General features: G+C 36.0%; 1 protein-coding gene across 1 annotated transcript in view; it reads left to right on the plus strand.

Moving 5' to 3' along the window:
• LOC131439181 (lachesin) overlaps window positions 1–16,736 on the plus strand; it is a 323,974-nt gene that overhangs the window by 297,891 nt on the left and 9,347 nt on the right. Inside the window, exons 6-10 of the mRNA XM_058609901.1 lie at window positions 4,740–4,868; window positions 9,813–9,903; window positions 10,863–10,946; window positions 16,165–16,274; window positions 16,549–16,608. Of these exons, the coding sequence (XP_058465884.1) occupies window positions 4,740–4,868; window positions 9,813–9,903; window positions 10,863–10,946; window positions 16,165–16,274; window positions 16,549–16,608 (474 nt within the window). The remainder of the gene's footprint in view (window positions 1–4,739; window positions 4,869–9,812; window positions 9,904–10,862; window positions 10,947–16,164; window positions 16,275–16,548; window positions 16,609–16,736) is intronic.

A 16,736-nucleotide genomic window follows, 5' to 3' on the forward strand; every position in this document is an offset into this window, starting at 1 on the left:
CTCATTCCTTGCAAGGGATCCGATTTGATTTAAAACTTTATAATATTTTAGTCCAGACTAGGCAGCTCCTCAGATGTGACTGTAAAATTTTGGTTTGGCAATTTTGATACAGAATATGAGCTTTCTGGTTAACCAAACTACGCTTCCGAATCGAATTGCATAAAGGCCTTCACTCATGTGATTTCGTGCAAAAACGGACATGTTCAAAATGAGTCATGATTTCAGTGTTAGGAAAATCATGTTCAGAAAAAGTTCATTTCATTATTACTCGAGAAAAAATCATTTTAAGATATCTTCTAAAAAAAGGCGGGTGGGTAATGTCAGAGACATAACTGGATGTCGTGGATACGAAAACAACTGACATGTTCCGTAACAGAGCCATTAGAACGGCTGATTTTGTGTAATGCTCTTCACCGTTGTTTTTTCACCAATGCAAACAACTGGCAGCTGTGACGTAATCACTCTTGTCGGAAGTGAAACTAGCTTTTCAAACGACACAAAATTCATCTGCTCACAGTGGCGATAGAATTCAAACTGATGCAATTTTTGTTAAGAGGTTTCTTTTTACGTGATTTCGTTTGTAGCTTTTTCACTGGCGGCTATAAAAATAGCAGCATATAGAATTTTAATTTTAATTATTTCATTTTGGATTTGCATCTCATTGAAAGAAACTATCAGGAAAGCTGTACGGGATTCAATATTAAACACTGTTCGGAACATTTTTCTCGAATGATTTGTTGTACAGCAGCAGATATTTTGTTCTCTTCTTCAGAACGCGTTCTGATTGGCTAGTGTTGACATGGGTCAAATGAGACAGGTTTTTCAATAGTGTACTATTGAAATACTTCAATGCTTTTGCTATACACGTTTAAGTTGAAAAATTTCGATTTTATTGGTAGTTAGATTATATAAATCCTTTCACAGATCACTGAGCTATGAGCTTTGAAAATACAAGAAAGGCAAACGCGCCTTATGAATTATCCTCTTTGATACCAAACATTTCAGAAAAGTTTAATTTTGAATTATTTGAGATTATGTCACACAACTGAAATATTATCATAAAATTGTGATCATATTTCCGATGGCATGTAGCAAAAATTATGTTGATTTGTTAGATACAACAAGAGATATTCACGATCAAAAACTTATCACTCTCACAGACGGTAAATTTTGAAAAGGATCCCCATAATAAAGTAAGTCGTATTCACGACAAAATTTGGTGACTGAAATAATTACTTCCGAGATTTTCATGACACAAGCGTCCACAGAACTCTGAACCTCGAAGTTCATAAGTGATTTCTTTGTGTCCGCGAAACTTGTTGACAAATTTTCAGTCCCAGAAATATCGCTAAAGAGATATTCGGAAGGGAGAAGAGTCTCCGTTGATATTTCGATGGTGAATTTCCATTACGTTTCAGTTCCACATCGAAATGATTCGTGCAAGATTTAGTTTTTATTAATGAACAAAATACAGGGTTGTGTGCGAGACACGATCGAACATGACGACATAAAAAATGCAATTTTGAAACTCTCTCATTAACAGATTTAAATTTGAAAAATAAGCAAAAAATTGTGAAACTCGTCAACTGCGTTCAAGAAGTATTTATAACAATATTCATTGCTTTTTTACCTTCCGAGTACCATCCCTATTGTGGGATCATAAGTTCGGAAATCGGTGTAACCGAAATCAGTTAAACTCGCCTAATGGATTGTGAACCATTTCATTAGATTCGACATTTTTGAAAATCAGTGTAACCATCTTACAGAAATCGTAATGCGTTACACATAAAATTTGTGGGTTCCATCCGGGATCGAAAACCGAATACCGGTAAAACTGAAGTAAATTTATTTACTCGTCGACTCTCAAAATCTGTGAACCCGATAAACCCGATAAATGTATGTGAAATTTTTACACTGATGACCCTGTATATCCTGAACCAGAAGGCGGATCTGATTAAAAAACAAGCAGTTTTTATGTGACCTTAACTTAAGAACTGTTTTTTTTAATGATAGATGGACGAAATCGATTTAGACATCTAGTAGAAAAATGAGTGACATTATTTTAATTTCATTACATATATCATCTTGTAGGTCCGGAACCAGAAGTCGGATCCAAAGGAAATTCAGAAACCTTATATGGGAGCATATCAGTATTCATATGAGTCTAAGTTTGCAGAAATCAGCTAGGCCATCTACGAGTAAAAAATTGTTTTTCACACACAAATTTGCTTATCACTACGAACTTCTTCGAATGGTAGAAATGTGTAAGAAGTTGTGTTCTTCCAGCAATTATTGTTGCAAGCATTATAAATCAATATGGATATAGAATAGTTTTGAATTTCAAAATACTGCCATCTTTCTAATACATATGTCATGTTCGAACGATTATTTTGCCAAAAACGAACCGTGCTAAAATCGAAACATTATGAAAAAGGGTGCTGTGCATAGTCTTTTAGGTGCTCAGAAACAATTGCATAAAACAGTATTGAAAATCGTGTTTCACTTTGCTCCGAAACATCGCTTTATCATCAAGCGCTTGAAACTTCTACTACTGGAATAATGGGAAAAGTCGCTTACACAAAAATATCTATATCTCCGTTGAAAATGGATAAATTTTAACAATCTGCGGAATCTAAGTCTGAAAACTTATTCTGTTCGACTCAGCTTGACAAACTGAGCAAATACCTGTGTGTTTGTATGTGTGTGTGCGTGTGTATGTGGGTGTGTGACAAATATTGTCACACACTTTTCTCAGAGATGGCTCAACCGATTTTCACAAACTTAAATTCAAATGAAAGGTCTCATAGTCCCACACAAAGTTCCTGAATATCATCTAGATTCGAATTCCGGTTCCGAAATTACAGGATGATATGCACCAAAAACGTGAAATTATTATCACTTAATTTCTTCGAAGATGTTAGAACCGAGTTTCACAAACTTAGATTCATATTAAAGGTCTCATGGTTCCAACAAAGTTCCGGAATTTCATTTGGATCCGACTTCAGCTTCCGGAATTACAGGATGATATGCATCAAAAATGTGAAAATAATGCATCAAAAATGTGAAAATAATGTCACTCACTTTTCTCAGAGATGGCTGCACCGATTTTCACAAACTTAAATTCAAATGAAAGGTCTCATAGTCCCACACAAAGTTCCTGAATATCATCTGGATTCGAATTCCGGTTCCGAAATTACAGGATGATATGCACCAAAAACGTGAAAATATTATCCCTTAATTTCTTCGAAGATGGTAGAACCGAGATTCACAAACTTAGATTCATATTAAAGGTCTCATGGTTCCAACAAAGTTTCGGAATTTCATTTGGATCCGACTTCAGCTTCCGGAATTACAGGATGATATGCATCAAAAATGTGAAAATAATGCATCAACAATGTGAAAATAATGTCACTCACTTTTCTCATAGATGGCTGCACCGATTTCCACAAACTTAGATTCAAATGAATATCAATTGAAGATTCAATTCGTGAATATCATTCGGATCCGACTTCAGTTTCCGAAATTACTGGCTGATATGCACCAAAAATAGGGAAATAGTGCATTAAAAATGTGAATATAATGTTACTCACTTTTCTCGGAGAAAGAAGTTCTTAAGATGCCATAAGAATATCCCAATTTTCATTCGGATCAAACCGCTAGTTCCTGAGATAGGGTGCTCAGTATGAAAACGTCAATTTCAGGAATACTTTGTTCATAAGCTATCTTTTTATAATGACTAGTGGTTTGTTCTAGTTTGCAGACCATGAGACTTTGAAACCAAATAAATCATTGATAGTCCCATAAATGATTTGCTAAATTTTATCCAAGTCCGACTACCGGAACATTTTTTTTTCCACATTCAAATCGTCATTGAGAACCATAAATAAATTTGTAGTTCATGTTAGTGTATGGTTGAATGAATCGAATGTTACTATGCCGATATCTAGCTTTCGGTTCCGGAAGTACCGACAATAGTAATCAAATATGATAAAATGGAGCTCACTTCACTTTCTCACATATGATTGAATAGATTTTCACTAACTTAAATTCAAATGTAGTGTATCAATGTAGTAGTATTGTGAAACAGAAATCTTCAAAACTATTTTCTGAAATTTTCAAATTGTAGTATTTCGGGGAGTTTGTGCTTTAATATACAGGAGAAAATGAAAATTAGAAAGGCATCATTACACCACTAGGTGGATTAAAACAGGTTTTTTTTATATTTATAAAAAGGTTAAAACCACGTGGTACCACAAATAAATAGTTTGGACGGATATGAAGACTTGAATATTTCACTAATTGTAATAATAATAACAACAATTAATGAATTTAGTACATTCCAATTACTAATGGAAAAAGGTTTCGTTACATCGAAAATCCGGAAAATTTTCCAAGAAAAACCTTCTCCGCCGATTGAGTAGTTAAACCATTTTTACTGCGGAAGGTGTGTTATTTTAGTAGCTACTTCGCTGTCGGTTGTCATTTGCCTTCCCACAGCCAGTAATTGACTCAATATTCATCAACACCGAGAAGTATTGCAGAAAGTTTCCCGCTTTCCCGGACCCATTCATTCGGGGAACAAAAAACCGAGTCCAACTTTAGCATAACATTGCATTAACTTTTCCACTTGAACCGAATCTCTTACGCCAACCGTATGTTGTAGCATCTTCTTCTGTCATTACCGATGTTCATTTTTCTCATTTTTTTTCTTTCTCTCTCTGTGTCTCTTTCTCTTACAGTGATGGTTTACGACGGCGAAGTGCTCCATCTGACGAAAGTGAGCCGAAACGAGATGGGTGCTTATCTCTGCATCGCCACTAATGGGGTGCCACCATCAGTGTCTAAGCGGATTATTCTTGACGTTGAGTGTAAGTACACTTTTTCAAGAACTTTTTTCTTCCTTCTTTCTTCCGCCGTATCCATTCAAGCTACGCATGCCAATGATTGTTCGTTTTCTTCACGCTGTAGTTATCTTACTTGTGTGTCTTGATAAGTGTATTATCCCGTTAAAAATTTTCTTAAGGTTTATTTACATAAGATAATTTGCTGAGCAAAGTGAAAAGTTTCGCCATGAGGAAAGAGTATATTTTTGTGATTAGGTGAAATAATAAAGGGTGATTTTTTAAGAGCTTGAGAACTTTTTTAAACAATAAAACGCATAAAATTTGCAAAATCTCATCGGTTCTTTATTTTAAACGTTAGATTGGTACATGACATTTACTTTTTGAAGATAATTTCATTTAAATGTTGACCGCGGCTGCGTCTTAGGTGGTCCATTCGGAAAATCCGCTTTTTTATCGACAAATTTTGTTCAGCGATGAGGCTCATTTCTGGTTGAATGGCTACGTAAATAAGCAAAATTGCCGCATTTGGAGTGAAGAGCAACCAGAAGCCGTTCAAGAACTGCCCATGCATCCCGAAAAATGCACTGTTTGGTGTGGTTTGTACGCTGGTGGAATCATTGGACCGTATTTTTTCAAAGATGCTGTTGGACGCAACGTTACAGTGAATGGCGATCGCTATCGTTCGATGCTAACAAACTTTTTGTTGCCAAAAATGGAAGAACTGAACTTGGTAGACATGTAGTTTCAACAAGATGGCGCTACATGCCACACAGCTCGCGATTCTATGGCCATTTTGAGGGAAAACTTCGGAGAACAATTCATCTCAAGAAATGGACCGGTAAGTTGGCCACCAAGATCATGCGATTTGACGCCTTTAGACTATTTTTTGTGGGGCTACGTCAAGTCTAAAGTCTACAGAAATAAGCCAGTAACTATTCCAGCTTTGGAAGACAACATTTCCGAAGAAATTCGGGCTATTCCGGCCGAAATGCTCGAAAAAGTTGCCCAAAATTGGACTTTCCGAATGGACCACCTAAGACGCAGCCGCGGTCAACATTTAAATGAAATTATCTTCAAAAAGTAAATGTCATATACCAATCTAACGTTTAAAATAAAGAACCGATGAGATTTTGCAAATTTTATGCGTTTTATTGTTTAAAAAAGTTCTCAAGCTCTTAAAAAATCACCCTTTACAAAAGGATCCTTTTCAGGTTTTATTTTCAATGGCATTAGCATTAACATTAAAGATCGTCTGTGTACTGCTACTCCGTTGTTGATCAGAACCAATTGAGATAGCAAAATATTATTAAAACAGTATTCTATGTTAATTTATACCCAAAGTAAATTTCTAATTTTATTTAGGTTTGAAAAAAAATTCTTGACCGAATCTTCTATTGATATTTTTGAAAATATAAGTAATATTAGAAAGGCATCAGTGCTCCACAAGGTGGGTTACAACCGGTTTTTTTAATTGTTGCAACTCGATAAGTGTCACTTATGCACAAATGATGCCCAGGAAGAAGTTGTAGGAATTCAATTGAGCACAGAATATACTGAAAAAATTGAATGTTTTTTTACAAATAACGATGGTATAAATACGATGTTGTATTGAAGAAAAGAACATAAACGAAACATGAACTTCTTTTTGAAAAATTTTCTTCTAAATCGCTGTTTTCTTCATCCGACTTCGCGAAACCGACTCTTTCACTGAAAACTTTGAGCACTCGGAAAACAAAAACCGAATACAAGTAGCACACCGGACAGCGTAGCCCGGAAGGTTGAAAGATACAAAAAACATCATTTGACATATACAATTAGAGTGCAACATTCGAAACTCACTTCACTGTTCCGCGTAAAAACATTATTACACACAATCGCTTCAAATGCGCACAAATTCTGTATAAATACACTTTCCACTTTACGTCATTTTTACATATCGGTTTAGAAATTTATATATGAATATATTGTAACACATGCGAAAAACATCTAAACAACATCTTTTAAGCTTTTTAATGGATTGTTTTGCTTCGACACTTCTTATGAGTTTTTGGCCAATAAACTTGTTAATAAAACCAATTTCATTTTTGTTTTCGTGCTGTCCTTCAGTAATGATGGTGATAGATAAATAGAAACAAATTTTCTGATTTTAATAACAAAATTAGTTGTCAATGAGAATTCCGTGTTGGATTGAAATATTTCTGGTTTGTGTCCAGGATATTCACCAACTAAACACATTCTCTAAAAATAAGAGTTTTTTCAGTAAAATAAATTCTTAATTATAGGTAACTAATTGGAAATTTGGTTGTTAAAATCAACTAATTCAAAAACAGTAATACGAATTAGGCGCAGAGCTTCCGTGCTGAATCCGACTCGTTCCAGTTAAAAATCAAACAAATATCACCCGTACCCGATCCGAATCCGACAAACTTATATTTTTCTGAATCCGAACTCAACCAGCACCCGTCCGCTTCGGGTCGAGTTACGGGTACGAATACCCGAAATCCGCCATCTCTACTTAAAGAACGGTTTTAATTCGTCTTGATAGTTTTTCCACTGAACGAAAATTAAGTTTGGTCACTTTTTCGCTTCTAATCAACATTCAAACGTTCGTTGTACCGACTTAAAACACGACAACCCGTAGATTGTGTAAGTCCTACCTTCCTGCTGGTGACATGACGAGAGACATCCGGATTTTTGAGGAGCGTGATCTTTACAACGATTGCAAGACTACTACTGTCCCTTACCCAATGTAAACATTACTCACCGAGCTACACGCAAAAGCCAGCGATCACAAAACAAAAATGCTAATTGTTTTTCTGAATTTGATTGGTTAAAATGTGGTACAACTAATCGATTGTTGTTTTAACTAATCTGTCAGTTTTGATTTATCGTGTTGGCAGCAAAGACACGCACCACAAACGAGTAATGAAACGTTACAGTTGAGCAATGACATACACACTAAATAGAAAATAAAACGTTTCAATGAGGTGTCACTCTTGCAACTGAGCAATGATTTATGTTTTGCGTTTCACTGTCTACGTTCGCAGCCTAGTGACAGCACTCGAACACAGTAATTTCGCTTACCTGTATGGTTATGACAAACTCAAAAGATATTTTAGTTAAATCAACAACAGTTTTGTTGAAACAACCAGAGCGTGAAACATCAATTGAAATATTGTTAATTTTGTGATCTGCGGACTCTTCGTGTATAGTTTCAAGTAGTCCGTACACCTCCTAAAGCGTGACCGGTTGCATACAAAATTGAATTTGAAGGTTCGCCTGCAAAGCACAATCTCTATGCCTTGTCAGTTGCTAGGGTTTATATCTTATGATCAAAAAAGAACCGGAATTTTCATTTTAAAAATTCCCGCGCTTGTTCAATCTGTAAACTTTTATTCTATCAACGTTGGCAACACTTTTATACACATTCTGTCAAATTTTGACGCATATCGTACGATTAGTTTTTGTTTGGCGTCTATACAAAGAACGCAGTCTATATCCAACGCAGATAGTGACCCCACATTCATCGAATGCATCATAACTGGTGATCATGAATATGACGTCGAAACCGCACAACAATCGACCGAATAGCGCTTCGAAGGCGAGCCGTTGTTCTAAATTTTCATCCATTATAAAAATCGCCACACGAAAATTTTTCGACTTCTTTGTATAGACGCCAAACAAAAACTAATCGTACGATATGCGTCAAAATTTGACAGAATGTGTATAAAAGTATTGCCAGCGTTGAGAGAATAAAAGTTTACCGATTGGACAAGCGCGGGAATTTTAAAATGAAAATTCCGGTTCTTTCTTGATCATAAGGTATGTAGTATCATAAAGAAATTTAAATTACCTAAAAACACTTTATCGTGCACTTGTTCGCTCTCCTCTCGAATATGGTGTTGTTGTTGTTTTCTATTATGAACTCGACATCCAACGCATCGAAGCTATTCCACATAAATTTCTTGGTTTGCTCTTCATGGCCGTTGAACTACCCCAGTTATCAGTAGCGCTGTAAACTTATCGATCTCGGTTAGATATCCGTTTTAAGGAGGTGTCCCTAGAGCAATTTGTTGCATTCTCAAAATGATTGTCCTGAATTATATAAACACTGAATTCATATCTTTACTTTCGTAATCTTTGATCTCATTCATTCCTAAAACTCAACCTGCTTTCACTGTGTCTTATTCTATATGTCTCGCAGTACACTGAAGTCTTTTTTTATGCGAATTTACGTACCGCATAAAAAAAACCGTATAAAAAAACCGCATAACTCTGAAAATTCGCATAAAAAAACCGCATAACTCTGCAACTTCGCATAAAAAAAACCGCATAACTCTGAAACTTCGCATAAAAAAGACCGCAGAAGGGCAAACCGCATAACTCTGAAAATTCGCATAAAAAAACCGCATAACTCTGAAACTTCGCATAAAAAAAACCGCATAACTCTGAAAATTCGCATAAAAAAAGTCGCGTAAAAAAACCGCATAAAAAAAGACCTCAGTGTACTGTAAACAAACATTTCTTTTCTTGATCCTTAAAACTCTTGGCTCAATTTAGTTTTGATTGATACTTTTAAGTCTATGATGTTCCTGTTGAATTGTTGTAATCGGTTGATTTAAAAGATGAGAAGGTATTTTGCCTGATGGAGAGCAAAACTTTGAAATTTCTATTCGGCTTTTCAATGCTTTCAAATAAAATAAATTTCTTTTAGAATTAACTGTTCACTAAGTAAAATATACATGTACCTATAATTGGTTAAAACGGCGAAATTCAACGAACATCTGAACACTTTAAATTTCAAATCAAAATATCTCTTGAACGGATAAATCTAGAAGCTTGTTTCAGCTGTAACTTTTCATTTTCAAAAATCAAATTAACGACAAATATAGGTCAACTGAATCAGCATGAAGGGTGCCAAATGCATCATTTTGAATCGCTAACGTGAGTTCTTTTGATATATTACAGTTTCGCCCATGATTTGGGTTCCAAATCAATTGGTAGGAGCGCCATTGTCGACGGATGTAACGATAGACTGTCACACAGAAGCACATCCAAGGTAAGCAGTTTCTCCTAAAACATATTGTAAACAATAACAAATTATCATATTCATCAATCCAATTTCATGTAGTTTAGAGAAATTTCCACAAAATAAAAAAAAACTATTGAATTTTGTTTACACCATCGGGGATGTAATTGTGTTCAGTTGTAGGAATTTTATAGAAAATAAATTGATTAATACTATCAACTATCAATTCTCGCAGCGGTTCATAAAACATTTGCATAATGAATAAATAAAATTGTTTGCAAATGTTTTATGAACCGCTGCAAGAATTGATAGTTGATAGTATTAATCAATTTATTTTCTATAAAATTCCCACAACTGAATACAATTACATCCCCCATGGTGTAAACAAAATTCAATAGGTTTTTTTTTTATTTTGTGGAAATTTCTCATCGTCAGCAAATTGTAACTGCTACCGCTGCAACTGATAGAAATAAAAGCAATGTCGTAGAATCCAATATCAGAGCAAGTGCCAATAAATTGTTTTCGAATCGCGATCGTATCAGTAAACATAATAAAAGTTCTTACTCATTGTCAAAACAACATTCCACCTCCCTGTCCGTTCCTCCGTCCCGCCAATAGCTTTATCCCCCTATTCAAAGCTTCAACTTTTATTTATCCTGAGTGTAAAAGGAAGAACACTTAAATAGCGAGAAAATCGCTCTCGTCAGACCAAACAAAAGCGAGAAACTTTCTCAACCCGCCCTTCCCAGTGCCGCATTGCGATTTCCCAATACACCACTATCCTCGATTGCAACTGAAAACACTGTTTTCCACTTTTATTGAACTTTTCACACTTTCTTCCTTCCACCCAGTAATGTGTTTTTTTTTCTCTCTCTTTCTTGTTCCGTTTGCCGGTTATTCTTCCCGTTCTGGCTGCTGCTGTTGTTGGCTTACACGACGACAACACCGTTCCGAACGTCGATTCGTACCGCCAATTGTTGCTGCTGCAGAGCGATCATCTACTGGGTCTACAATTCCGTGATGGTACTTCCTAGCAAAAAGTATATAATCGATTACAACGAAAACTCTTATCGGTAAGTTATTTCGCGCTTGTAATTGAGATTTATTTAACGGGTCCGCCGGGAACGGCACTCACTGCACAGCGCTATCCTTCTCATCAACGGGTGTGATTTTCTGGTTCAAGCATATCCGTCAAAATTTATGAAGCTTCACGGCGGAATGGAGCTTGAGTCTTGAAGTCTGCCTTGTTAGAACTATTGTTTGACGAGATCCTTGCCATTCTGAGAAATTGATCCGTGTAAGTTAACCGAAGCGGTATTTATTTCCACTAGCTATTCTGTTGTTATACGAGACAAGAAATTTAAACATTTGTAAATGACTATTGGGAAGTTTTATAATTATTATAAGTTACAACTTCTGCGAGTTTTTTACATGATATACCGATGTAATAACTAGAAAAATCAAGTGAACTGCATTAGCAACAATGTATCAAAATAATAACGGTTTCCACCAATCATTTGTGCAACAACCGTCATTGTCTGTTTCATAAGTCCCTGGCTTCCGGTTCCGAAAGTATCGGAATAAGTGATCAAAACTCTACAAAGGAACTCATTGCAATTTCACAGGGATGGCCAAATCGATTTTCAAAAAATTATATTCAAATGAAAGTAATCAAAAATTCTATAATGGAATTTACCTCAATTTCCTAATTTCAATGAGAAAGGTACTACACCCTATATTTCGGGAACCGGACGTCGCATCCAGATCAATTTCAGGAATTTTCTATAAAACCATTATACCTATCATTTGACACCCACAAACATTACTCAATTCGACGAGCTCAGGCGACTTGTAAACGACAATTTTTACTGACCGATTTTTACAAGTGATTGTAAAACCTTTCATTATGCGAAAAGTAAAAATGTTAGTTGAATGGTGACTTTTATGTTAGAAGAAGCCGCTCTTGAGATATTGAAACATAATTTAAACTCAATACACGATTAACTACTTTTAGTAAAAACTGCGCTATTCAACCAAACTTAAAAATCACAGAGCATTTACACAAAAATGAACAGAATCGTTCCAATTTAATGATTTTAAAGTAGATCCGTCCAAGAAAACCTATGCTAATCCTTGGAGATGTATGTTTCAGTTTCACTAAATAAATTGTTTCTGACTTGAATCCTAAGCCGCTTTGATCCAGCACGGAGGAAAATTGTGCCTAGCCAAAAAATGATTATAGAGCGGGAGACAGGTCCTTTTTGTCTTTCTCTATAGAAAGAAATTAGAATTACTGGGAAAACTGACTTTACAGCGGAGCCTAGGCGAGCCACAGTGTTATATACCAATCGACTCAGCTCGACGAGATCGGATGTATGTCTGTGTGTGTGTGTGATTGTGTGTGTGTGTGTGTGTGTGAGTGTGTGTGTGTGTGTGTCTATGTGCGTGCACATTTTAATAAGTTTTTTACCACTCAATTCTCTCAGAGATGGCTGAATCGATTTTAACAAACTTAGACTCATTTGAAAGCTACTGTTAGGTCATTGGTCGATTTCGAAGATCAAATGGCTATGATTTCTAGTTCGGAAGATATGGTTGAACAGTATAAGTGACTTAACAGACAAAACGCGTTGTTTTTTGCCGCTGAATTCTCTCAGAGATTATTGAACCGATTTCAACAACTTTAAACATGTTTAACAGCTACTATTGGGTCTTTGATCAAGTTCAAAGATCAAATGGCTGTGACTGCTGGCTACGAAGATGTGATGGTATGAATGATGTATAAGTGACTTACGCTTAACTTCGGAAATCCGCATAAAAAACCGCGTAACTTCAGAAATCCGCTTAATAAAACCGAATAACTTCAGAAATCCACGTAAAAAAATCGAATAACTTCGGAAATCCGCGACAAAAAAAAAGCGTAACTTCTGGAATCTGCGTAAGTTTAAAAATCCGCGTGGAAAAACAGAATAACTTCAAATATCTCGTAAAAAATATACGCCTAACTTCGAAAATCCGCGTAACCTAAAAAATCAGCGTTAAAAGCCGCGTAACTTCAGAAATCCGCGTAAAAAAACTTCAGATATCCGCGTAAAAATACGCTTAACTTCGGAAATCCGCGTAAAAAAACCGCGTAACTTCAGAAATCCGCGTAACTGCGGATATCCGCGAAAATAAATACGCTCAAATTCGGAAATCCACTTAAAAAACCGAACTTCAGAAATCAGCGTAAAAAACCGCGTGACTTCGGAAATCCGCGTAACTTCAGATATCCGCGTAAAAAAACCACGTATCTTCGGATATCCGCGTAAAAAATACGCTTAACTTCGGAAATCCGCATAAAAAACCGCGTAACTTCAGAAATCCGCGCAAAAAAAAACAAATAACTTTGGAAATCGGCGTAAAAAATACGCTTTACTTTGGAAATACACGTAAAAACGCCTAGCTTCAGAAATCAGCTTGAAACACTGCGTAACTTCAGAAATCCGCGAAAAAAAACCGAATAACTTCGGAAATCCTCGTAAAAAAACGAATTATTTTGAAAATCCGCGTAAATATATACTTCGGAATTCCACGTAAAAAAACGCGTAAGTTCGGGAACCCGCGTAAAAAAACAGAATCACTCCAAATATCCGCGTAATAAAATACGCTTAACTTCGAAAATCCGCATAAAAAACCGCGTAACTTCAGAAATCCGCGTAATAAAAACAGAATAACTTCAGAAATCCACGTAAAAAAAACGAATAACTTCGGAAATCCGCGACAAAAAAAAGCGTAACTTCTGGAATCCGCGTAAAAAAACAGAATAACTTCAAATATCCGCGTAAAAAAATGCGCTTAACTTCGAAAATCCGCGTAACCTAAAAAATCAGCGTTAAAAGCCGCGTAACTTCGGAAATCCGCGCAAAAAAAAACACTTAACTTCAGAAATCCGCGTAAAAACCGATATCCGCGTAAAAAAAACTTCAGATATCCGCATTAAAAGTACGCTTAACTTCGGAAATCTGCGTAAAAACCGATATCCGAGTGAAAAAAAACTTCAGATATCCGCGTAAAAAACCACGCAACTTCGAATATCCCAGTAAAAAATAAACTTAACTTCGAAAATCTGCGTAAAAATCGATATTCTCGTAAAAAAACTTCAGATATCCGCGTAAAAAAACCACGTATCTTCGGATATCCACGTAAAAAATACGCTTAACTTCGGAAATCCGCATAAAAAACCGCGTAACTTCAGAAATCTGCGTAAAACAAAATAAATAACTTTGGAAATCGGCGTAAAAAATACGCTTTACTTCGGAAATACACGTAAAAAACGCCTAACTTCAGAAATCAGCTTAAAAAACCACGTAATTTCAGAAATCCGCGAAAAAAATCCGAATAACTTCGGAAATCCGCGTAAAAAACGAATAATTTGGAAAATCCGCGTAAATATATACAATTTACTTCGGAAATCCGCGTAAAAAAACAGAATCATTCCAAATATTCGCGTAAAAAATACGCTTAACTTCAGAAATCCGCATAAAAAACCGCGTAACTTCAGAAATCCGCGTAATAAAACCGAATAACTTCAGAAATTCACGTAAAAAACCGAATAACTTCGGAAATCCGCGACAAAAAAAGCGTAACATCTGAAATCCGCGTAAGTTTTAAAATCCGCGTAAAAAACATAATAACTTGAAATATTCGCTTAACTTCGAAAATCCGCGTAACCTAAAAAATCAGCGCTAAAAGCCGCGTAACTTCGGAAATCCGCGTAAAAAAATACGCTTAACTTCAGATATCCGCGTAAAAAACCGCTCAACTTCAGTAATCCGTGTAAAAAAAAACAAATAACTTTGGAAATCGGCGTAAAATATATACTTTACTTCAGAAATACAAGTAAACAAATCGCCAACAAAACTTCAGAAATCGGCCTAAAAAACCGTAAACCGGCGCGTAACTTCAGAAATCCGCGTGAAAAAAAAGAATAATATCGGAAATCCGCGTAAAAAATATGCTTTACTTCGGAATTCCACGTAAAAAAAAACACGTAAGTTTGAACATCCGCATTAAAAAACAGAATAACTTCAAATACCCGCGTAAAAAAATACGCTTAACTTCGAAAATCCGCGTAAAAAGCCGCGAAACTTCGGAAATCCGTGTAATTTCAGATATCCGCGTAAAAAATACGCTTAATTTCGGAAATCTGCGTAAGAACCGATATCCGAGTAAAAAAACTCCAGATATCCGCGTAAAAACCCACGCCACTTCGGAGATCATCGTAAAAAAATAACCTAACTTCCGAAATCCGCTTAAAAACCGATTTCCGCGTAGAAAAAAATATAGATATCCGCATAAAAAAACCGCGTAACTTCGGAAATCCGCATAAAATCTGCGTAACTTCAGAAATCCGTGTAAACAAATAACTTAGAAAATCGGTGTAAAACATAGGCTTTACTTCGGAAATACACGCTAAAAACCGCCTAACTTCAGAAATCAGCGTAAAAAACCGCGTAACCTCAGAAATCCGCGTAAAAAAACCGAATAACTTCAGAAATCCGCGTAAAAAACAGAATAACTTCGGAAATCCGCATAAAAAACGCGCAACTTCTGAAATCCGCGTAAAAAAACGAATAAATTTTAAAATCCGCTTGAAAAAATACGCTTAATTTCGAAAATCCGCGTAACCTCAAAAATCAGCGCAAACAGCCGCGTAACTTCAGAAATCTGCGTAAACAAACACGTAACTTCAGAAATCCGCGTGAAAAACGCAGTTTATGTTGAACTGTTATGTAAACCGTATAAACTGTTATGTACTGACGAGTCGACGACGAAACATAAAGTATAAATCATGATCTTTTTGAAACCGAGACTAAATAAAGGATCATTATCTAGTTGAAAAACTGAAATTTTCAAGTTTATTTTTCTCTGGAAAGTTATTCGGGACGCCAGGAAACCATTCTCACTAATAACTTAGAAACGACCGAACAAAGAAATCCAACAATGTTCAAATTCACAAGGTTATCTCCAAACCGCTGATGTCGATATCCATCACGAAAAAAAAACGAACTCTAGTTACATCGAAATCAATTTTAATTGAACGTCAAACGCGATTATCCAACCGGAGTACCCACTGTAGTGTCAGTTCAGAAAAAAATCCCAGCGGAATGCGCCACAGAATAACGGCAAACCGCAGCACTGTGCTGCACTAATTTAGCTAATGCATTAATCCACTTTATATTTCCATCGTGTTTTTTTCTTCTTCTTTTTCTCACCTCCCGCGTTCATTTTATTTCTTGTTTGTTGCAGAGCACACATGAAACTGACCATCAAGAATTTATCACTCGGCGATTTTGGGAATTACCGGTGTATTTCGAAAAACTCCTTAGGGGAGACAGAAGGTTCGATACGTGTTTATGGTAAGTGAATAGCCGATGGCATAACATTTGAGAATAATAACACAGTTGCCGCATTGAAAAAAAAAAAATAATGTGCTGATGACCAAGCGCCTCCACGGAGTGCGGCATGCAGTTAATGAAATTTCTTGGATTAATGTATTCACCTTGATCACAGGTCAATGAAAATGCGAGCAATTTAGAGAATCATTAAGATAAAAATTTCATAATGAACTTCATTGCAATTTCTTCACGTTTTGTCACGCTGCTGCTTTTCGGGGACTGCGCTCGATTCCAGAAATTCCTTTACCATCGACACCATCGAAGCAAATAACGCACGTAGTGGAACCGAAAGAAGGTAAGTGGATTATTTAAACGACATCGTTTTTGCTCTCTATTCCTTTGTTCACCGAAAAAAAAATAAAACCTTATCAGTTCCCTCTGTTCCTTACACCTTTCACGTTCTTAGTGCCTCTTTGTGTCTCA

This window comes from Malaya genurostris, chromosome 3 (genome assembly GCF_030247185.1).
Source record: "Malaya genurostris strain Urasoe2022 chromosome 3, Malgen_1.1, whole genome shotgun sequence".
Lineage (NCBI taxonomy): Eukaryota > Metazoa > Arthropoda > Insecta > Diptera > Culicidae > Malaya > Malaya genurostris.